Raw genomic sequence first — 23,825 nt, 5'->3', positions numbered from 1 at the left:
AACAGAGGATAAATGTCAGCCTGGCTGCAAAAGATCACAGACTCCAGAAAGGGGACCTAAGCAGGGAAGGTGATCCACCGGGTCCCAGAGCACTGCAGTGCCAGTGGGCTGAGCCCCCGGTGTCCCCACACTTGGTGACAGGGCAGTCTTGATGCCCCACTGCAAACACAGGGTGGTGCCCAGGACCACGGGCCTGGGCTGGGCCCCCTTTCCCCGGCCCGGGGTCACTGTGACAGTAAGTGCTACAGAAAACCAGACGGCCAATGACACCAAGCCCACAACACTTTCAATATACTTTATTAAAAAGTTTCTTTGTATAAATTTCCTAAAATCTTTAAAATTAAAATTAAACCCCCTCCCCACCCCCCCACCCTGCATAAAAAAAAAAAAAAACCACACAACATTAGAGGAATGCCAAAAATATTCTCTATTATGACTTTCTTCATTCTTTAATGAAGGCATTGGTCCCACAACAGTGCACCAAGATTCAGGGAATTTGCTTCCTTCTAACTAGGTCGTTTGTTAGAGGCTTTAGGAAAAGAAAATTAGCTTGACATCTAATCTAGGAAATTGGGGGGGAGATTAGAAAGTTGGAATCGTATTTCTTCACCGTACACAGGCTTTCCATCTAAAGTCATGCTCTTTAAGCATGCTCATTAAGTCATGCTCATGAAGCAAGAGGGAAGAAATGAACCAAGCGGAAGTATATAGAGTAGCAGTGAAATCTGGAGTTCCGTTCTAGATCTTACACTTGCCCGACACAGGCACAGCGTGAAACTCCAGCGGGGATCTGAGCTTATAGACATGTCCACATAAACACCAGCAGTGGATAACTATTACACAAGGTTCAAAGTATACGATATAACTGCCTGGAGACAGAGAGCGTTGGGTCCACAGACACATTTAGCACCATATTGATAGGTCATGCGGCAGAACGGTTCGTCCCAAGTTCGAACGTACATCAGAGCGGGAAATGGAACAGTGCAAGGATGTCTACACCCAGAGCTTCTACAGAGACGACTCGGAAATGGCTGCCTCCTTCTTCAAGAGGTATGTGGTGCTGGTCGGCCACGCTTAGGTCCCCATGGCAGCCATGACTCCGGGGTTGACGAGCGCTGAGCATTGATGGAGGGGGTGGGCCGGTGAGGGTGGGAGAGAAGAGGAGGGAAAAAAGCCACATCACTGACCCAAAAGGACACAAAAACGATCCCACGGCTTCTAGTTTTCCTCCCCAGTCTTTCTTCCCCGCTCAGTGCCTTTAACGGCGCCCCTGGCACTCCCTGGCCTGGGATCTGGGTCTGCGTGTGGAATCTGAGCCCATCGGCTGCCTTGCATCACCAGCCAGGCCCCTGGGCACCCTGTGCTTTCCCATTCTGGCACCAGCCGGGCACCCGGAGAAGCTGTTTCTTCTGTGTTAGCAGTCGAGTTGCCCAACATAACGGAGATACTGGGTGGCCCCAGTGTCCACATCAGTATAAAGACGAAGCAAAATTATTTAAAGATGAACAGGAAAGAATAGTCTGGTCTTGTGTTTCTTCGTGGGCAAAAACCCAAGTACACAAGAATGTTTTTAGGAAATAGCAATAATTCAGAAAATTAATTTCACGTGTTCTATTTGAGCATCTTCCGTATCTAAAGATACAACGTACCCCCTTTGTCCTATCCACCATAATCATTGTAATTCTTATATCTTAAAAAAGGTGAATCCTTGGCCCAGACCTCTTGTCTGATTTGCAAAAGCCACAAACGCAAAAAGAACAAGCAATCACTTACCGGGAGCGCAAACCTTTTCACATTCTTTCTGTGAATTAAATCTGTTCTCGTTGCCACCGCAACCTCCATACCAGAATCTCGCACAGCTTTTGGTGTCCGCGTCGTAGTACCATTTTAGTATGAATTTCCTGCAAGTCCCTTCTTCTTTGGGTAGCTTACATATATCTTTAATAACGGGATGAGAACAGAGCACCATTTAGGACACGCTAAGGACTCTGCTCCCAGCGCGAGGGGCTGAAGGTCTTATCACAAGGCTGGCCAGGCAAACAGGAGAGTTTTGAGAAGGGAAACCTGTCACCCTCCCCACGCCTCCACCTTCTGGCTGTCGGACGCACATGAATCTCACCCACAGCAATAATGCAGTCGCCTCGATGAAAGGACCTCGCCAATTTTACTCGGACCCCAAATGCAAGCCATCGTTACCGGATAATTTCAGATGGAATGAACTGTTTCCCCTTTTCCAATCACGGGGCCATTTACTGTCCAATTCCTTCAATACTAAAGCCCCAGCTAAGAAACCACATCTTAAAACTATGGCACTTTCTACTCCTCGGCCAAATGGCAAGTAAGTTTGGTCAGATTCTAGTTCAAACAGAAGGCTGTATATCTCACTACGAGACGAGTGGAGGGGAAATAAAAGTCAACGTGGAAAAGAAACATCTTTCTGAGTGTATGTGCACGTATGCCCGTGCGTGCGTGCATGTGTGTGTGTATGTGTGTGTGTGTGTGTAGCTGGCAGCCTTCGAGAGTAGCCAAATTAAACAAGCAAAGCAAAGTGCGACCACTGCTGTAAAATGCACGATGGCAAAAATGTCACATCGCAAAGCTGTTTTGAAGACACGGTGGCATTCTTTGTCCCGTTAAGGAAGTTTATGTTTTCAATGCCTACTTCTGGTGTGGCCCAGCTGCAAAGTAATGGCGACGTCAGAGCCATTGCACAACGCCTGCAAAGAAAAGTTTACAGCCCTTCCACAGGAAAACATCTGTTTACAGAGTCTTCTGGCAAACTCCAGGTCATGCTGGGAAAGAGGAGCATTAATGTCAACCATCTTCTGTAAGTTTGAAAAACGTAATCCTTCCTTCTATAAAACTCCCTGGAGGGGACAGTGCTACATGTTTACGGGAGTAGCCAACACGCCTGAGTCACCGGGCCCTCCCCACGCAGGGCTGACGTCCCCACCCCCGTGGGTTGCTCACAGCGGCAGAGTCGGTGAGCACGTGCAGGTCTGATTGCACCAAGAAGTGAAAGGAAAACCTAAATCTTCAGGTAAAGAACCAAAGCTTGGGTCAACCGTTATGGACCAGACTCAGGTACACAGGATTTAGGCTCAGAACTGGCCCAAAACATTCCCTGGGGACATGGAGGAGGCCATCACCTAGGCACAGACTGGTGGCTCCACAGTCTCTCCTAGTTGCAGACCCTCTCAAGGGCCCAGAAAGCCAGTGGCCCTACCAAGAGCCTTGGAAGACCCAACGAAGCCAGAAGAAAATGACGACAATTACAAAAACAACTTTCTTCCTCCCAAATGTGCCTACCACCAAAGGAAAATGCCTGGCTTTCAAGAAATGTCTTGCGGGGAAGTGAGCAAAACAAGAGTATTTCAACCACCAAAATTTATCCCTCATTTGCCAGTGGGTTCCCCTTTGAGTGTGAGGCTTGGGCCAAATGGTTGACCCGTCCCCCTTCCTTCTTCCCCTGAGCATCCCCCACATGGCTCAGGTCTGTTCCATCTAATTTGTTCCACGTGCCATCAGTCCTGGCCACCTCTGTTTAGCTATTCTGTTCCCATCCCCCCGTGCTCTTCTGAAGCAGACACGGGAAGTCTCCCCAGACCCGAAGCCACACAGCCCAGGGGCCACCCTGCAGAAGGACACTCTGTTCCCTGACTGGTTGGCTTCTCCAGCCTCCTAGGGTTTTCATCGGAATGGTTCATCACCAAACTATCACTCCTGCAATTCCACAACCTTTACGCCAGTGACAGTCGCTGCTAAGACCCTGTAGCTTTACCAGCATGACATAGGGGCGCTGGCACCGTGGGCACACAGATATTTGGTAGACCAAGAGAAATACATTAATGAGGGCCCTGCCCTGTTGGAAGACAAAAACGTGGGATTCTTCCCTCTTAAAGCATGGAAATGAAAGGTTTTGTCCTAAGAAGCCTTGTAGTTTTCATTCTCATCATCCTGACTTCTGAGACATGCCATGTAGATGGGACTCAGCTGTGTCCGTGCTAAAACAACCATTTTAAAGACACAAAACTAAAAATGTCTTATTGTCCAAAGAGGTGTCGCTTAGATGGACCTCACTGAGCTTTTCCCCAGAACAAGTGTTTGGACACAACAGTTGTCCAGGTTTTCACTCCAAAATGAGTGTGCCCTTTGGGCACAAGCCTGGAAGGAGCCCGGAGTCCCCTCTGATGTGACAGGAAGGTCAGGCTGCATACTCACTAATTTTCTCCTCCTTATGTTGAGAACCCAACAGGAGCCTGAAGGCCAATAGGGAGCGACACTTTCAATAACCTTTCCTGATTCACTTTTGCCAAGAATAACCACGTAATAGGTTCCATCTGAAAAGGCAGACCTGAAGGGTTGTGGATTCAGATCACTCTCTGGTGACACTTGCCGGTGAAATATGAACTGGTCAATGGGCACCAGTGACCATCCAAATACAAGAGGAAACTGAGGCAAGGGCATCTGGAAAACCCTGCCAGGGAATCCCACCAGTTCACAGAAGCCACGGGAGCCAACCTAGGAGTCTTAGAACACCAACCACGGGGTGGAAGGTGCCCTAAGAAACATGAAAGACGTGTGCATGTGTACATGTGTGTGTGTGCACATGTGTGCGTGCATGCCCATGCGTTCTATTCATTTGAAAAATTAGGAGGGCTATGCATGGGGTCATTAACAGTGGTCATCAATGCTTCACCTATGGGAGTCGTATTTTCGTAGGTTTTTTTTGTAAGTTCTGGATTCTCCACAATGAATATCTATGATTTTATAATTAGAAAGAGATATTACTCTTTGAAAAACATAAAGGGTTCAACTGAAAATCTTGCCTTTTTTATAGTTTGAGATTTCTAAAATTTTTTTTAACGTTTTATTTATTTTTGAGACAGAGGGAGAGAGACAGAGCATGAGCAGGGGAGGGGCAGACAGAGAGGGAGACACAGAATCCGAAGCAGGCTCCAGGCTCCGAGCTGTCAGCACAGAGCCCGACGCGGGGCTCAAACCCACGAACCGCGAGATCATGACCTGAGCCGGAGTCGGACACTTAACCGACTGAGCCACCCAGGCGCCCCCAATTTGAGATTTCTATAGTGTCTATGAGTAGCATTTAAAAGTTATCAGCTTTGGGGCACCTGGGTGGCTCAGTCGATTAAGCATCCAACTCTTGGTTCCAGCTCAGGTCATGATCTCACGGTTCATGAGTTCCAACACTGGTCACCATGTGTTCTAAATCCAAAGTGCTACGCGGTAACAAAATACAGTTCCTTGTAACAAACCCCAGTGAATCTTTTATTCATGGAGGTTAAAAAAAAAAGGCAAGGAAAAGTATCTAACCTTTAATACGCAGAAAGGGGCACATCTTTGTAAATACAAACCGTGTTTCTAATTAACTGGTACTGCGAAAAATAAGAGAAATTAAACTGTACTCACAACTACCTATAAAAACCAGTTTTTAAACTTAACTTTGCCTCCACTGCCTAGAAAAAAACATCTTTGGAGAGATAATTTATAGTATGCATAGTAATTGATATTTAGATGCAGCTACTGAGTAAGAATACAGTGAATATATTTTTAAAAGTTACTTAATAAAGTGATTCACTGTCTCTCTTTTTTTACCTGCAAAAATATGAGTATCATAAAAATGTTTTACCCCCCTAGGAAAAATTCCTAAGATGACTTAACTATGGCAGGGGACAGGGGAGGGAGGAGGTTGGGAGACAGGGGAAGCTTTTGTCTCCTGATTCTTCTTTCCCATTTGGAGGTTTAAACATTTTAAAGTAAGTATCTGATCGATTTCCTTCAAAAGAGTTCTCAAAGACTCACAGGCACCACCAAAATCCCTTTTCTCTGCCACATGGTGAAAGGAGACCTAAGTGTTAAAGGTCTAGATTAGGGCACCTGGGTGGCTCAGTCATTTGAGTGTCTGACTTCAGCTCAGGTCATGATCTCTCAGTCTGTGAGTTCGAGCCCCATGTCGGGCTTTGTGCTGACAGCTCAGAGCCCGGAGCCTGGAGCCTGCTTCGGATTCTGTGTCTCCCTCTCTCACTTCCCCTCCCCTGCTCATGCTCTGTCTCTCTCTGTCTCAAAAATAAATAAACATTAAAAAAAAAAATTAAAGATCTGGATTAAAAGGACTTTCCTAACTCTGAACCCATGACTCAGCCTTAAGCAACAAACACAACAACCCAGTCAGATTCTTGTTTAACGATTATGTTGTTTATATCAACTAAATATTGTTTATATATTCCTGTCCCTTCTGGGCCACACAAAAAAAGAACCAAAAATATCCCCAAGTCTTGCCATAGAATTTACTCTCAGTCATTTTCTCTCAATGAAGCACCGAATTTGTAGGAATTTTACAATCTCTACTCTCTATGAGGGGTAAAGTTACCAGTGACCAGGAAATAACAGACAGATTTCAATTACTTTGAAGTCAGAATTTCATCTTCCCTGACCCAAATCTTTGGGGAAATCCTAGTGAGTTCTTTGCCGCTTCTCTCTGAGCTCGAGCGCCATGCTGGGAACCAAGTCACCATGGAGGTGACCCAGGAAGGGGGCAGAAGGGGGACAGGAGCTGAAAGGACCCCCGTGCAAGGGACAAAGGCTCAACCATGGTGTCTTCATGCAAGACTCAGAAGACGCCTTATGTGCAGAAATCAAAGAGGCAAAGACAGATGTCTTCTCCACATACTTCTCCTTTTGTTAGTTTGAGTTGAAAATTACAAACTTAAAAGCTTTTATAAAATCCTTTTATACAATCTCGAACAAGTTCAAGTTTAATTACCCTATCTACCCTGAATTCCTGAATTCTTTCTATACCTCTTTTCTACATCTCTTTCTCTTCAATATCTCTTTCTAGATCTCTTTTCCCATAAATTTATATCAAGAGGAGAGAACGTCTTATTTTTCAGCCAACCTTTCCAGTGGGAAGGCTGCAAGAGTTTGAAAAATGCATGGCTGCCTCTAACATAGACCAATTCCTAAACTTGCTTCCAAAAGCAGATTTTTTTAAACCTTTTCCAGTTCTGTATATAATTCATTTCTTTGCAGTAATTACACACCTATGTGTATGATAGTTCCACAATTCCTGCATTGACTTAGTTACTTTATTTCTAGTGAACTCCCAATGCCACCTGTCAATAGGGGTTGTGGCTGTACTAATGGATGACAGAAAGAGAGATAGATAGATGGATATAGACATAATACAGTATAGATACAGATATAGATACAGATACAGATATATAAAGGTACAGATATAGATCACTGATATATGTGTGCACAGATACACGGCTACAGGGCAAGTCCACTGATGGCATAAAATATTCTAGCAATAGAGAAGATTCTCTCTAGAAACAACTAAGAGAATCAAGAGGCCGCTCCTCCCGAGGGGCCACAAAGAGATGGGGGTGTGGAGACAGAAATCATCCAATATTATTTACACACAGATGGGATGGGATGCAGTCTCTACAGAAAGGTGGAGACTGGAGGTGAAGAAACAGACATCATCTTCAAAACTTGCAGAGCAAAGAGCAAAATGACAGGATCCTCATGGTGCCCGGGTGGCTCCATCAGTTAAGCGGCCAACACGCGATGTCAAGATCTGACAGTTCACGGTTCATGAGATCGAGCCCCGTGTCGGCCTCCGCCCTGGACACGGAGCCTCCTTAAGACTCTCTCCCTGTTCCTCTGCCCCTCTCCCCAGCTTGTGCACTTTCTTTCTCTCTCTCTCTCAGAGGAAGAAAGAAAGAAAGAAAGAAAGAAAGAAAGAAAGAAAGAAAGAAAGAAAGAAAGAGGAAAAGAAGAAAGAATCCTCACTAATGGCTCAGAAAGCAATGTGTCGCTGCTTCTGACAATGCCATGAGTATTGAGAAAGCGCAGAGCTTTTAAATCCAGAACAAAGGCAGCGTGCCTCAGCAAATGCCTTCTATCAGAGTCCACTGCAGAAATAAACATTGTAAAGAGGAACGCCTTCCTTCTCCGGATGGCGCCCAGCATATCAAAGAATAAGGACTTGTCTTCACAGCGAGGGGGGTCTATAAAACAATACCATAGGTAAATGCCCATGGAATGTTGACTTCGGAGACCGGTGCCAACATCTTCTGAAGAACACTTATATATACGCAAAGCACACCAACTATATCAATAATCAGTTTCTTAAGGGAGAACAGTCTAGGCTCAGGGTCCACTGGACAAGGGCGAAGGTCTGGAAGGATCACGGAATCCCACTGCCCAGGAACAAAAGTACGTATCAGCTGTCGGTTCCAGAAACAGGTCGAACTCGTCACTCACGTAAGGGTACACACACTTGGTCTCAGGCACCCGGACAGTGGGATGATAGGGTAAGCCAGGGTGTGTGCTTAGGGAATGAGGACCAGAACATCCCTCCCGTGGTTCACTTCCAAACGCATGCCTTTTACAGGTTCTAATCTTGGTTGTTTTGTGTTCTTTTAAGCAGCTGTCATTAGATTAAGTCACTGAGTGGACAAATCCCTATGCTTCCAGCTTCATGAACCATAAATCAACTCTAGTCCCAACAGGAGGCTCAGGGGAATCTGATGAACAGACACATGAACTCCTGGCTATTGCCCCAAAGCAACGGCCATCTGGCTTTCTTTTAAGAGTCTGGTGACAGGAAAGGAAAGTCACTATTTACAACTTGGACTACGCAGAATCACACCACATTGGGCCACAAAGAGCCGAGGTGGAACATTCCCATAGAAGCCAGACTTGCCTGAGAATCAGAATCCCAGTGGATGACCCAGAGTCGAGGCTTCGAAGGCTTTGAAATGTCTGGTAGAGGGGCGCCCGGTTGGCTCAGTTGGTTAAGCATCTGACTCTTCGTTTTGGCTCAGGTCATATCTCATGGTTTGTGGGATCAAGCTCCAAGTCTGGCTCTGCACTGACAGTGTGGAGGCTGCTTGGGATTCTCTCTCCCACTCTCTGCCCCTCCCTGGCTCACGCACGTGTTCTCCATCTCTCTCTCTCCCTCTCTCCCTCTCTCTCTCTCAAAATAAATAAACAAAATTTGTTTCAATGTCTGGTAGAATGCTTTCTTAGTGTTGTTAATGGACCCAATACTTGACAACTCACCTGCTTCACCACCAGCCAATGGCTCTGTGCTCACCATCAGATTGATGGTTGAACTAGAAGCTGACCTTGCTTGTGGTGGAGACGGAGGCTGAGCTTTCTCTAGAAAAGAGAAAATACACGCGACTGGTAAGAAACACAGACACGGAAGGGCTTAGGAATTCTCAGCAACTGAGGCAGGCTGCCTTTCTGGGTTACCATCTCATGCAAGGGCGAGCCACCGACACACAGAGACCGGCCAAGTCTCTACAGACACTCCCGAGGCCCACTCATCTCATTGGGCAAATGGAGGGAATCTCTGAACTCTGAACAAATCCTCCCATTTCCCATGTAACCTCTTCCATCCATATGGTTCCGTCCATGAAAATGGAGCCCCAGCGTGGAAGGCGTTTTGCACCCACATCTTCACAGATTACATGGTGACTGATGGGAATTCCCTTTCTTCAGGCATAATTCCTTGACCTGAATTACGCTAGCCCAAATAGAAAGGCATGGGGGTGGGGGAGTCCAGGAGAAGGTTCAAAGGGGAGGGAGATGGTGGGATTGTAGCTAACAGAGCCTGGAAACACACGCAAGGGCAGGTCGAGGGCCTCGGTGCCGAGGCCGAGCCAGGGAGACAAGAGGCCACGGAGGGCAGAGCCACAGCCTGGTGCACCGGGGATGGAATGTGATGCCCTCTGCGCCTGGCTGTGCGTGTCCCCTGGTCTTAGGGTGGTAAGAAGCATGGACTCCTAGGTTCCTCTCTGAGAAGCCAGTGACTCTGGGGGGTGTTTTCTGTTCACTGAACTTGCAAACAAACTTTAGAAACACGGTCGTGGTGGGCAGTCAAGGCCCCAGTCCGGGTCCACGAATGTATTTCTTTCTCCCAGAGAAGGGGCTTCACCTTAGGCCAAACGGATCTGGCTTCCCCCATAAAGTATCCCAGGACCCCCACGGCAGGACAACAGTTCACAAGGAACCCATCTTCCGCGGGATTAATTTACGAAACGGGGCACAACCAAAACACCCAGGACAACCTCATCATTTCAGATCCAGTGAATAAGAACCATCCCCTTTATGTCCTGTTTGACAGTCCATGCGGAAATCAGGTACTGGCTGCTCAGGGTGGCTCACGTACTCACTTGTAGTGAAACTTCCTTGGTAGGCGGCTCTGACCTGAGACTTCAAGTAGCAAAGCACCACCACGTGGTACGTGTGCCCAGCGAGCAGGCCCCCGATGGCACGCTCCGTGACCGACAGGTTCTGCCTCAGCACCAGGGACTGATCGTGGGCCGAGGTGACAGTGAGGTCATAAAAGTAAGGACTGGGGGGCTCGGGCCTCTCCCAGTGGATTCTGGCGCTGTTCTCTGTGACGTCCGACACCTGGACCTCCCGGAACGCCTTAACTGGAAAACAGATGGAAGCAGAATGTGGGGATAAAACTTAGAACCCCACGTGACTGTAGCACACAGGCAGCAGAAGAACAGAAGCGATGTATCAGCAGGCAACTGGGTGGGAATTCGGGTGAGCAAGGAGCTAATTTCTTGTTTGAGCTCCTGAGAACTGTTAGTCTCGTAAGCTACTGACATACACGAAACGTGGAATTCATAATCTCATTATTCATCAGCAAGATGCATCACTATTTCTTTTCTATGGAGAATCTGTGCTGTTAAGGAGAAACTTTGAAAACACACAGTCCAGGGGCACCTGGGGGGGGTTCAGTCGGTTGAGCATCCGACTCTGGCTCAGGTCACGATCTCGAGGTTTGTGACTTCGAGCCCCGCGTCGGGCTCTGTGCTGACAGCTCAGGGCCTGGAGCCTGCTTCGGATTCTGTGTCTCCCTCTCTCTGTCCTTCCTCTGCTCCCACTCACTCTCTCTCTCTCAAAAATAAATGTACATAAAAAAAAAAGAAAAAGAAAACACACAGTCCAGTGTGCTAATCTGAAATGAGACATCCAAAACAGAATGAGCTCCGTAATTTAGAATGTGTTAAATTTAAACTCCAGGGCGTGACAGGAAATTCTTTTAAAGGAATCCCTGCTTTCTCTCCGTTCATCAAATGAAGACAATTTCTACCTTTTCGCAGACACGCTCATTCCGCCTTCACCTTTCTATATGGTTTGTGACTCTCTAGTATCTTCTAGCATCAGAGGAAAAAATAAAACAAATTCTGGGTCTCATTAAGCCCGCCCACCCTCCTATCTCATTCCATCTGGAAGGTGTCTTCCCCATGGACAGCATTTGTGGGGCAGGGGGGTTGATCATCCAGGCTGTGACTTGCCCAATATTGGAACCATTCCAATATTGCCAACATCCCAATATTGGCAATATTCACCAAACATCCCAATATTGCCAAAGCGTGCATCTTGGGGCCTCCTTCCCGCGGGAAAACCCGAGATGGGGTTCGGGGCCCGGGGTGGGCAGTGGGGGAAGGAGGCAGCAGAAGGCGGGAGACCCATTTCACCTGCTTTTTGTGAGGAGCTCCCCAGCCTCACAGAGCTAAGAGACAGGCCGCTTCCTAACAGAAGAAAAGCAACGCTTTGACAATCGCACGCTCTGACCGGCACCTTCTAAAACGCATCATCATCTAGATGCATAAATCCCAGCTCAGTGACGGCATTTCAACTGCTTTATAGACAGGCTTCGAAGGACGTGCCCTGAGCACAGGGAATAAGGATGTCACAGCTGGGCAGCCCTCACGGTGCTTTCTTACCCACGGGCTTAGCAGCGTCTGTCTTGCTGGTGGCCAGTTTGGCGGCCTGGGGCTTGGCGGCCTCGGGCTTGGCGGCCGCTGGTTTGGCTGCGGCAGGGGGTCTCACAGCTGCTGGCTTCGCGGCTGCCGGCTTCGAGGCCGCCGGCTTCGCGGCCACCGCGGGTCTGACCGTGGCCGTCTTGGTGGCCTCGGGCTTGGCGGCCACGGGTCTCCCAGACGCCGGTCTCGAGGCCGCCGGTTTGGGCGCAGCTGGCTTTGCTGCGACCGGCTTAGAGGCCGGCAGGTTTACTACTGTGACTGGTTTCGTCGTGGTGGTCACCGCTTCCGTGGAGGCCACCGGCTTCGCTGTGGTCACTAGTTTGGATGCGGGACTCGAAGTCACGTTATTCGGAATATTTCTGTTAAGACAAATTAAGTACTGTTTAATATTATTTAACATTATTTGTTAAATATTTTTATAATTATTATTTAATTATAATTTTAACTTTAATATTATTGTTTTAATATTTAATATTTTAATATTATTTAATATTTTAATATTTAATATGAGTATTTTTGTTTAATATTATTGTTGTTTAATATTTAATTATTTAATTTATAATGTAATATAAATATATTTATATATTTATATAAATTAGTATAATATTATATAATAATTTTATATATTATATTTATATTTATATTTATATTTATATTTATAATATAAATATATAATATATTTATATATAAATATATTTGTATTATATATAATATATATATATTATAAATATTATAAATATTATAACTATTATAAATATTATAAATATTATATACTATATATAATATATAGTATAAAGATTATAAATATTATATACTATATATACTATAAATATTATAAATATTATAAATATATATTATATTTATAAATATATTTATATTTATATAATATAAATATATATATTTATATTTATATATTATATTTATATTTTATATATATATAATTTTATATATTATATAATATTACATATTATATGTATGTGTACATATACATAATACATATGTAAATATGTATTATATTATATATTATGTATTACATATAAACATATTATATATAAATGTGATATTATAGAATATATAATATAATAAAATATTGTTTAATATTTAACTATTGTTAAACATTGCATGTCTTTGCCAGCTATCTACGGTTTACAAAAACACAATCCCACGAGCTATGTGAAATTTGCTGCTTTATCAAAATGCACGCAGTAGTTCTGATATTACACATCAGTATTGCTTATATTAAATTCTTTCCTTTTAGAATTGTGCCACAGAAAAGATACTGAAAAGCATATAAAGTAATAGAATCATTAAAAATGAAGCCCACAGGGGTGCCCAGGTGGCTGAGCCAGTGAAGCGTCTTGACTCTTGGTTTCAGCTCAGATCATAATGTCACGGTTGGTGAGTTCAAGCCCCGAGCTGGGCTCTGTGCTGACAGTGGGGAGCCTGCTTGGGATTCTCTCTCTTCCTCTCTCTCTCTGCCCTCCTCTCCCTGCTCTCTCTCTCTCTCTCTCTCAAAATAAATTATTCCTTTAAAAAGTGAAGCCTATATTGTACTATACGTACATCCGTCATCTTAATTGTAATTTATACAATAAGGGCAGGAGAACGTAAAGAGACAATAATAAATACTTTAATTATTATTCTTGTTAGCAAAAATACAGTAATAATACTCGAACAACGTCCGAAATGTAAAAATTGACCAACTGAAACATATACGCCATGAATTAAAAAAAAAAAAACAAACAGTTAACAGCTACTCTCATGATAAGAAAATATCCATTCAACCAAATGCTGTGCTGAGCTCAAAATTTTAAGGTCGGTGTATACTTTCACTCCCAGACCTTATTGCGTGTGTTTGTTTGCATTAATTTTCGCGTGTGTGGTTGTTTTTTTTCTCACAATGTCTTGATCTATTATGAACCTCTAGAAAGAACGGCAATATAAGGAGACACGGATCCACCAACAGCCACACGGATCCAACCTGTGTCCACTTCCGGCCCCGAGATGGGCACTCGTGAATTCCTAGAGCTGTCACGCTCCATGTGTTCGGCAGTATATTTTCCAGTTGGTGTCATAAAACCTCAAATACTATGCTATATTGCCCATTCTGTCTTCCTAAGATAAGGTTAAGAATGTTTGAGAGGAATCCCAAAGATAATTAAGGTGAGGAAAAGAGAGCCCCTGAACCTGGACAGAGCAGGACACACATCACGACACCAGAAAGGGTCACAGCGCCCTCAGCGGTGATTTTCAGCCTGAGAACGGAGTACCTTTCTCCAGGGACAAGGGCAAGAGATGAAGGACAGAAGGGCTGGTAAAGGGAGGCGGTTCTCTGTCCCCACCCTGGAGGTCAGCCGGGAGTAAGCCACATACTCATTTTTCAAGGATTAAGTCGGGTCTGCATCTCCTCTGGGGGCTACAGGAAGAACCCTCTGCTCCCCGACAAAGCGTGACAGTCTGTCGCATGCCCTCTAGGGGCACAACTTGCTGGCACATCGGCCGGGCTCAGTTCCTGCCACCACGTGGCCATCGCCTAGCCCTCTGTCACACGGCCACCCGGCCCTCCTCTCCGCTCCTGGAGTGGGCAACAAAGACGGAGCTGAGCCAGCATCCCTGTGGGTACGAGCCCCCCAGCCCCCACCCTCTCATCTGCCTTCCTGGAGGAACACGCACGTCGCCTCCCGACGTCACCATCACCTATGTTATCATGGCACTAATCGTTTTAAGTCTCGGAGCCCATTTCTTGGTTAATGTATCCAGTCCTTCCATACGAGATCATTTCACACCAGGTGCCGTAGACTGTTTAAACACATGGCCCCAACTCCCCACCCTCTCTGTTCCCATGCCCTTCACAGTGTGATGTGACAGGGCCTCCCATGGAGTGCAGTCCCCCGCTGTTGAATCTAGACCGGCTGGCCCACCGGACATGCCTTGGCCAACAGACTGCGGCAGAAGTAACCGTTCGCTGGCTCCAGTCTCGGCCCCAAGAGGCCTCACGGCCTCTGCCTTCTCTCACGGAACCCTTCCCATCCACCTGGGAGCCAACTCCCAACACTGCCTCCTGGAGAAGGAGAGGCCGTGTGGAGCCGAGGCGAGCCAACTGGCCGAGACCATCCTGACCGCCGTCCACAGCCGACAGCTGACATGACCACAAACATGTGAGCGAGCCCAGCTGAGCCCAAGCAGAAACTGCTAACCCACAGAACCGCGCGTTAAATAAACAGTTGTTTTAAGCCACTACGTTTCGGGCAGTCTGCTCCGCAGCAAAAGCGAAGGGATACAACAGATTCTCTGCAGGGCATGCTCCACGTGTCCCTCGGGAAGTCACAGTCTCTGGATTTCAATGTCCCCGTCATGAAGTTAGACACCGTCTGGAGGACCTCCGCCCTCTGTCTAGCACTGTAGTTTTTAAGACAATCGTGACGATACTTACAACTGTTTGTGACCAAACTTCACAGGATTCTTTGTCAGTTGGTCCCCTTGGAACCAATCGCACTGTTTCCTGATATCTGGGGACAAGTAAAAAGCATTTTCACCTGCAGAGAAAGAGAGGGAAAAAAATATCTTGCAAGTGCCTGTAGATCACATGCAAATTAAAATTCATCTGCTAACGAGTTCAGTGGAGCCCACAGCAGGCAGTCCGTGTGTACTTGTTGAATCCATTCATCCCCCCAGACAAGCTAAGTCCAATCAATTCAAACAGTAAGCCTACCGGTCCTCGATCCATAAAACATCTCAAGCCACAATCTTTTGTTTGGCAATAGTTGGGTGATGAGGTTGAAGAAAAGATTCACTCAGTGTGAAGGGAAGACAGGACTCAAAGAAAAATCACAGAGTTTAACAAGTTGGTCCAAGCTCCTGAACATCAAATTGTGACTGAATTACTTGTAATATTTTCTCAATGCTGCGTTTAATAAAACTTTTGTTTTCAATCTTTGGAAGGCAGTGACAGCGTTCCCAGTGTGAACCTGCTGGCCTACCTTTGCTTCATGTTTTTCCTCTAAGACTCTGGAGGGACAGGCCTTCACAAACCGGAACGCTGTTTTCACAGAGCTCAACTTTCCCTTGAATAATAAACTCTCCACACATGCGTGTTTGTTCCTACTTCTTACAGCTCCCTCACTTATGAGACACTCTCCTCTGCTGACCTGGGGCCATGAACTGCGCTGACCTGGGGCCACGAGCCGCGGCCGGGCCCTGGGGCATCAGGAGAACGATACCCTCCCTCAGGGACCATGCATTCTACTGGGACCACAGATCACACAAATGAATAACCAGCAGGCCTTGGGATAGATACGGTAATTAGCATCCAGACTAACGATGAGAAAGCCTTGGGAGTGGGGAGCATTCGCGGTGAGTAGGGGCAACTAGAGATATGCTTTGAGGATGATTGTGGGTTTGCCGCTAAAGCAGAGGTGGAGAGAGATCCCAGGGAGGAGAGTCCCATCAGCAAAGGCCCAGAAGTTTCCAAGTATGGGGCTAGCGGCTAAGCCCAGATCAATGCAACTCCTTCTAGGAGCTTCCCCATTTATTATGTCATGCATAATAAGTGGGCACTTGATCCGCGGTATACTCGCAGGGTCTATGGCTGGGAGGCACCCAGGCAAATTTGGTTGAATACAGGAGTCAGCAAGGACAGGATGTCCAGCTGTGGGTTCACTGTCAACCTTGGCTCCTAAAGTGCGTCTGAGACACGACAGGTGTCATACGTATGTGTGTTGAATGAACGAACAAGTCGGCATCAGCACGCTAGACGTCTCTTCCGCGCCCGCGGCCCCACGTCCCTGATGGCCCGAGGGTATGGGCTGGCAGGAAGACCCTGACCCGGGCCCACGCTGTCCCCTGAAGGACTTACTGCTGACGAAGGACGGCAACAACCTCCCAAAGCGCATCAGCGGCTCCTCGTTGAGCTCGGTCGACTTATCCAACAGTTTGAAGAAGACGTCGCTTGGCTCACTGGCGAAGTTGTACAGCTCCTTGACGTTCACCTTCCTGCCGATGCCCAGAATCACGAAGAAGTAACCCTTGCACTTGGCCTGCAAGATGACCCCCTGGGCCTCTTCCAGCTGCTGCTTGTTGACCTCTCCCGTCAGCATCAGAACCACGACTTTCATGTCCCGTGGGTTGGGTGCGCTTTCGAAGACGTTCTCTATGGTGTACTGGATGGCGCGGCCCAAGTCCCTGGTGCCCTGCAGCTGTGTCATTCTGCTGCTGAGAAAGTCCACCAGCTTCTCCTTGGAGCCGTAGTCCGTCAGGGAGAACTCCACCTTCACGGGGGGCACGCTGGCGTTCCCTGCGGACTCATAGGGCGCGTGCTGCACAACCGCCACCCTGGCAAAGTGCTGGGCGGCCTTGGGGTCTGGGCTCAGGTCCAGCTGTCTGACCAGGTACCCTATGTACTTCCTCATCTCATTGAACTGGAACAGGCTGGTGGCCTCGGAGCTATCTAAGATGAAAGCCATGTCGATGTCCACGTCGCTGCCCGCCGCTCTCCTGTCCCGGAAGGAAGGCCTCCAGCTGCCAAAGCCACAGGACGGGTCAATGTTGCAGATGTCTAGAAAGAAGACAGGCAGCCCGTTTATTCTGTGACTCCCACTGCAAGACTGTACATTAATCTGTTGGGAGTCTGGGGTAATGAAATCGTCACATAATACAGAAGCCTATTCATAGCTTGCTGCCTTTTTGTGGCCAGATTTCAGTTTTCATCACCTAACACTAAATCAAACAGATCAGTAAGCTGAACTCCTTATTCTGATACTATGGTATTGGCGTTAGAAGGAGGAAGAGGAGGGAGAGGAGGGGGAGGGGAGATGCTGGAGGGAGAGGGAAACGGGGAAGGGAAAAAAGGGTGGAGGAGGGAGAGGGAGGGGGAAGGGAAGGAAGCGGGGGAGAGGGAAGGGGAAGAAGGATGGGGAGGAGGGGGAGAGGAAGGGAGAAAGAAGAATTAGGGGGGAGGGGAGGGGAGGGGAGGGGAGGGGAGGGAAGAAAACTACTTCTTTGCCACGCTGAAGAAATGTGTTCTAGAAAGGCACAAAGCCAGATCATTGAAATCTGGACTCCAAGGTCAAAATGTAAGCAGAGCCTACTTTCTCCTTTATTTCCTGTCTATCAAAGAGAAGCTCGGTCTGAGGGGTTTCTACTTTAAATATGGAAACTACTTATGTAGGAATTACACTGGCAAACGCAAGGCGTGATGAATCTTCATGCAACTCAGGCCCTTTACATGGATGACAAATATTCGTTCAAACGTCGCCCCGTGGATAGTACAGTACATCTTATAACACACTGTCCTGCTCAAGAAGCCCTTACCCAGGCAAACGTGACACGTCAGGACGGTCTTCAAGAAGTCGGTGAGGTCTCTCCTAGGGGGCAGGACAAGCGCGTGTCCCACTGCGGTGTTATTGATCTGGTTCAAACAAAAGGAAATGCTTGGTAGGAGTGTCCGTGATAAGTAACCACTTGAAAATGGAGCAGCGGAGTCGAGTCGTGTCCGTAAAATAAGCTTCCCAACAGATCACCCCCTCTTCTCGGGGGTGGTGTTGGTGGGGTTTGGGAGGAGGTGCTGAGCTTAATAGGAAAACACAGGCTTTCTTCTGTGGAGCTGAGCTGAAGTTCAGATCCCTCTCCTGCACTTTCCGCTGGGCCCGAAGGAAAATTATTTAACCTCTCCGAGGTCCAATTTCCTGAGCTGAAAATGGGGGTAATATTAAATTCCCCATGTCCAATTACATGATGCGTGGGAAATGGCTGCTATAGCTCTAGGAAATAGTGGGCACTTGAATGGCACAGTTATTCTCGGCCACAATAACAGCCACCGACACACGTTAGCTCCAAACTCTCCCAGAAGGGGATTTAACCACAAGGCAGGTAGTGAAATCGCTTCTAGAAGGTTCAAGAAGCCCTGATCATCACGGTGCCTTGGGACCCCATCACTAAGTATTTATTGCGTGTAAAAGTAAAGTTAACTAATGAATGAATAATTGACTTTTCGAACTTGCTGGGACACTGCTGTTAAGAAACACAAGTGGTTCGGGGCGCCTGGGTGGCTCAGTCGGTTAAGTATCGACTTCAGCTCAGGTCATGATCTCGTGGTCCGTGAGTTCGAGCCCCGCGTCAGGCTCTGTGCTGACGGCTCGGAGCCTGGAGCCTGTTTCAGATTCTGTGTCTCCCTCTCTCTGACCCTCCCCCGTTCATGCTCTGTCTCTCTCTGTCTCAAAAATAAGTAAAGTTCTTTAAAAAAAAAAAAAAAAAAAAGAAACACAAGTGGTTCTGGGTCACTCAGCCCACACGAGGGAAAATGTACATAAATGAGCCCCTTATGAGGGCAGACAGCTGAAAGCCCAAGCTGGATTCCCAGGCCCAGCGTTGTGTGCTCAAACTGGCCTGTGGTTTGGCAGAATAAACCCTGAGGGACGGCACCAATGACCAGACCGTCTTTCACTGACGTGGGCAGGGGTAAAACCATAGAATACCCAGTCTTGGAGGGAAGACAGCAGGGACCATCCTCCCCCACTTTGCCTTTCACAGGCGAGAAACCTAAAACACAGAGAGGTTAAGTGACATGACCATATTACTTCGGTGACTTAAAGCTAGAAAGTGGGCAGGCTGGAACAAGGGCTCTTTCCCATCATGCCCACTGCCCACTCGGCCTGAGCAATGCCGCCATCGTTGGCACTGAGTAAATATTAAGTGATGAATTAGCCAATTATGATATACATCATTGTCACAATTAAACCAGCTATTTAAGCAAACGACAAGGGAGCACTTTGCGGCTTCACAGCGAAGGCTGACCATCCTGGCTGAAGAAAGGTTGGAACAGGGGTGCATGGACGTCTGGGGGACCTCCCTAGGGCACTGGCAGCCTCAGGGTCAGCCCTGGGAGAGTCTCCTCCAGCAGGTGAGGAAGGACCCAGTGGGAATAAATCACAGGCATGTGGATGTCGCTCTAGAGTCAGAGCCACTCGGCTGTCCCGGAAATATCGCTCAAGTAGCTGCCAATCACAACAGCCTCATCCAGGAGCTTTTGGAAACTATGGTGCATGAATCCATCAAGCAGGCACCAGGTGCCCGAGAACATTCTCAGAGCCCAAGAAGAGCCGAAGGAGATGTCAACCGTGCCCACAGGGTACAGACCTGCAACGCGCTGATAAGCTGCCGGTCCTCCTGGCTCGTGAGGAACAAGGGGGTGATCCCCGCATCCGAAAGCTTTAGCACAGCCTCCCTGAGCTGTGGGGACGCCCTCGTGGGCTTATTGCTGAAGAAAACAGCCACTTTCCTCATCAGGAATCCGTTCCTCACACGCTTAAACGTGTTTCTGGCCACGAAGGACATGGCCGTTTCCAGACTCTGTTGCTTGGACGTCAGAGCCACCTGAAGGTTCTTGATCTTGTCCAAGAGGACCGACTTCTTCTTGGAGTCGGCAAACCGGATCTCCGTGGTCACCTCGTTGTTGTAGGTGACCACGGCCACGCGTGCCCCCCGAGGGCAGTTGCTCTCAGCAATGGTCAGGTCGCCCACGATCCTCAGGAGCACATCCCTCATCCGGCTAAACGTGTCTTGGGTCACCCCCTCCGAGGTGTCTAAGGCAAAGGCCAGTTCCGTCGGGAAGACGGGGCATTCCAGGGGCCCTGTGGGAAGTGGCGGGTTTTCAAAGACAAACTTTACTTACCGGGAAAGGGGTCTTCTTCCCGCAGGAGAAAGTCAAACGGCTGAAGTCAACTTACCATAGCAGCAAGCTAGAAAAGAAACAGAGAGAGGAGTGAAACACAGGTACTACATGAGCATCTCAAACATGAGAGCAGACGTGCGTCACAGACAGCAAAGATCATGTACTTACGACATTTATCTTTGATGCTTTGGACAAGGGCACATTGCTTTAAAAAGAAAGGAAAGAAGCGTGAGGGGGGCGGACAAGAGGCTTACAGCTCAACGACTGGTGATACACACATGCAACTTACATCCATGGAGTCACCTCTGTTGCCCTTGGGACCCTGTGGGACGAGAAGGAGAGGGTGAGAAGCACCACAGATGCGCGGGACCAGCAACGCGACAGAAACACAGCTGAGGGAGCAAAGGTGGGTCTGGGCTGCCCCTGACCATTTTCAGGCTCTCCCTGTAAATCTGACTTTACTGCTCAAGGAACAAAAGAGAGGGGAAACTTTGAGGACAGAAGTGTTTCCCCTGCAAAATAAAAAGCTCCACACCCTGAAAACCTGGAAGGTTGTGACAAATCAAAGGGATCACACATTTGGGCTCGAGTCTAAACATGACTTCTCCTGAGAGTAGAGCTTTCTTTCCACCTGCGATCCTAGTATCTCCTGTTCACAGAAGGGACAGCGACGCGTCACTTAGCTAAGCCTCAGCTCCAGATCTGAAGTGCACTGGCTGCATACCACCCCAGAGGAGGCCCAAGGACAGACCCATGGCTGCTCTCAGGGTCTTATCACAATACACAGCCGCCCTGACGGCCAAGCAATTGTCTCCTGGGCCAGTCAGGTGCGTTTCCACAAGACTGCAGACTGCCGTACGCTAAATGCTTCACTTTCTTAAAGGCAGAAATCACGTGACTTAGCCTTTACCCAAGTCTGACCAGTCTAATCCCTCCACCTTTCCTTATATGAGTGATTGTCCATCATTCTCTGAACCTCATGAAATTTAACGTAGGGAGACAATATAGGGAGAAATTCAAGTAAGGAAACGAAGATATTCATAATGAAGAAATGCAAGGGGCTGCAGAAGGTCGCCCTCTTGGCCCCAGGTGGCCTAGCACTCGTGGGTTTTAAACCATAAATCAGAAGCTGTCTTGGGGATTTTACAGACCACAGGAAATAGTTCGCAAACCGACGTCTGACATAAATTATACTATTTCTACAAGATGCAACCAAGAGGTATTAGAACTTGCCCTCTCTCTCTCTCTCTCTTTTTTTTTTTTTTTTTTTTGTCCTGTACACAAACCTCAAACCTACCCCAGGAAATTATAAAGGCAAATTACAATATACCCTAGACCACAAGGTTCCACAAGAAACTTCTTTGGAACGTTTCTGGTTAGTCTCAAATTCAAAAGCTCTTTTCTCCATTGTGACATCAAAAGAAAAGTGGTTTATAAAAAAAAAAAAAAAATCAATGACAACAAAAAAGGAGCACGTCTTTTCTGGGAGGGAAGGAGGTTGTAAGAAGTTTACAAAGGGACACATGTAAAGCTTCCAGCCCATGGCTGGACTGGAACTGGGTGGGTGGGTACTTACAGATGGTCCTGGGTAGCCAGGGTCCCCCTTCTGCCCAATTGCCCCTGGAGGTCCTGAATTTCCCTAGAAAAGGCAGAACAAACAGTGAGATGCTTGCCCAAGAACCATTAAGAAGACTATCCATGGAGGGACGCCCGGCGGGCTCAGTCTGAGCCCTCAGTCTGAGACTTCGGCTCAGGTCACGATCTTACAGTTCGTCAGTTCGAGCCCCGCATCGGGCTCTGTGCTGACAGCTCAGAGCCCGGAGCCCGCTTCGGATTCTGTCTCCCTCCTTCTCTGCCCCTCCCCCCCTTCTCTTTCTCTCTCTCTTTCAAAAATAAAATAAACGTCAAAAAATTTTTAAATAAAAATTTAAAAAAAAAAGACGATCCACAGATGTGCAAGAATGCAATAAACGGCAATCAGTGAGACCAGCGCTCGGTGCAGATAACCAATCCAACGTGGTAAAACCACCTGGAAAAGTAAATGATGCAGTTTGTCTCCACTGAGCAAATTAACAGGATCATATGACGATTTTAACTATATTTCAAGCTAAAAATAACCGTTTCCCACATCGAGACCGCGACATGCTAATTCAGGACTCGGTGCAATCTTAAGAGGATGAGTAAACATCCACTGTAGACAGTCATTTGGAGCCAAAAGCAGCTTCAGGAAGAGGACCGTTATGCCTTGGAGGCGGGGAGCGTGGGGTCTGGTGATCCTTGAGATGTGTTAGCAGAAGGGCTTCTGGGGCCTCCCCGTAAGGGCAGCACGGCTGAAGAAGGCAGCGCAGACAACCACAAGGGGTCCTGAGGACACTGGCCTGGGGCCTAGGACTCCTTTTCTTGTACCCCACATGCCACCAGCCAGGTTGCCGGTGAAGAAGGAGAATGTTCACCACACGTGTTCTCATCCCCCACCTGCAGCCAGGTGCGGGCAGACTCACCCTTCGGCCCCTGATGCCTTTGGGTCCTGGTCCTCCATCCGTCCCGGGCTCGCCAGGGGCACCCTGCAAAGAGAGCCAGGAAGAGGCACATTAAGTTCTGAAACGGAGGGTCCAGCGGAGGGCCCCCGGGCATCTGGACCACACTCCCCAGGGCAGCCAAATGGCTAACTCTGGTTTACATTCCACTGGGTTACTAGTACGTCCGTGTCCTCCACAGATGCAGCCTTAGTTTACCGCCCCCATGATGACGATGTCATACAGATCAGAGCATGTCAAGTTTACAAAGTGTGTGATTGCCATGTCATTTGATCCAACCCTCGCAAGGCCCAAGGCAAGAACGCTGTCCACTGTCACCTCCACTTACCGGGTGAGGGAGTATCTCAGAGAGGGCGGGGCCTTCGTAAGCGGCTGACCCCACACTAACACCACGATATTCCGATTTTCAGCCCATGAACATGCCAGACGCAGCCCCCCAAAACGGTGACGTTTCACCACCAGGGGAATATTTATTTACCTTTGGACCAGGGTACCCAGGGAATCCTCTTTCTCCCTGTAAGAGACAAATAAATAACTCAGTTTTGGGTCCTAATTTACATGCATCTAAAAGAAATTATTCTTGAGCAGAAACAAATACATCCACGGAGTCACCAAGACAAAAAAAAAAAAAAAAAAAAAAAACGCATGATATTCCAACAAAATTTTGAGAAATACTTCTCTAAAGACACAAGACGCCAGAAGCTCAGGAATCCTCAGCAGATACGCACTTTTCTGCCTTTGCGTCCTTCACCGCCAACCCCATCTCTGCCATCATCGCCCTGGGGGTGGAAAGGGAGCATT

At 47.5% G+C, this 23,825-nt stretch overlaps 1 protein-coding gene across 1 annotated transcript in view; it reads right to left on the bottom strand.

The window, feature by feature from the left end:
• Positions 1–279: 279 nt before the first annotated feature.
• COL6A3 (collagen type VI alpha 3 chain) overlaps positions 280–23,825 on the bottom strand; it is an 80,943-nt gene continuing 57,397 nt past the window's right edge. The window contains exons 29-44 of the mRNA XM_078450741.2: positions 23,753–23,803; positions 23,503–23,538; positions 22,989–23,051; positions 22,064–22,126; positions 20,777–20,809; positions 20,656–20,692; positions 20,543–20,554; positions 19,953–20,446; positions 18,129–18,225; positions 16,675–17,373; positions 15,253–15,355; positions 11,781–12,178; positions 10,209–10,472; positions 9,091–9,189; positions 1,774–1,938; positions 280–1,115 (exon numbers count right to left, since the gene is read on the bottom strand). Of these exons, the coding sequence (XP_078306867.2) occupies positions 1,075–1,115; positions 1,774–1,938; positions 9,091–9,189; positions 10,209–10,472; positions 11,781–12,178; positions 15,253–15,355; positions 16,675–17,373; positions 18,129–18,225; positions 19,953–20,446; positions 20,543–20,554; positions 20,656–20,692; positions 20,777–20,809; positions 22,064–22,126; positions 22,989–23,051; positions 23,503–23,538; positions 23,753–23,803 (2,655 nt within the window). The 3' untranslated portion in view covers positions 280–1,074. The remainder of the gene's footprint in view (positions 1,116–1,773; positions 1,939–9,090; positions 9,190–10,208; positions 10,473–11,780; positions 12,179–15,252; positions 15,356–16,674; positions 17,374–18,128; positions 18,226–19,952; positions 20,447–20,542; positions 20,555–20,655; positions 20,693–20,776; positions 20,810–22,063; positions 22,127–22,988; positions 23,052–23,502; positions 23,539–23,752; positions 23,804–23,825) is intronic.

Source organism: Panthera onca, chromosome C1, assembly GCF_046562875.1.
Source record: "Panthera onca isolate mPanOnc1 chromosome C1, mPanOnc1 haplotype 2, whole genome shotgun sequence".
In the NCBI taxonomy this organism is placed as follows: Eukaryota; Metazoa; Chordata; class Mammalia; order Carnivora; family Felidae; genus Panthera; species Panthera onca.
This window is presented reverse-complemented; position numbering and strand designations above follow the sequence as displayed.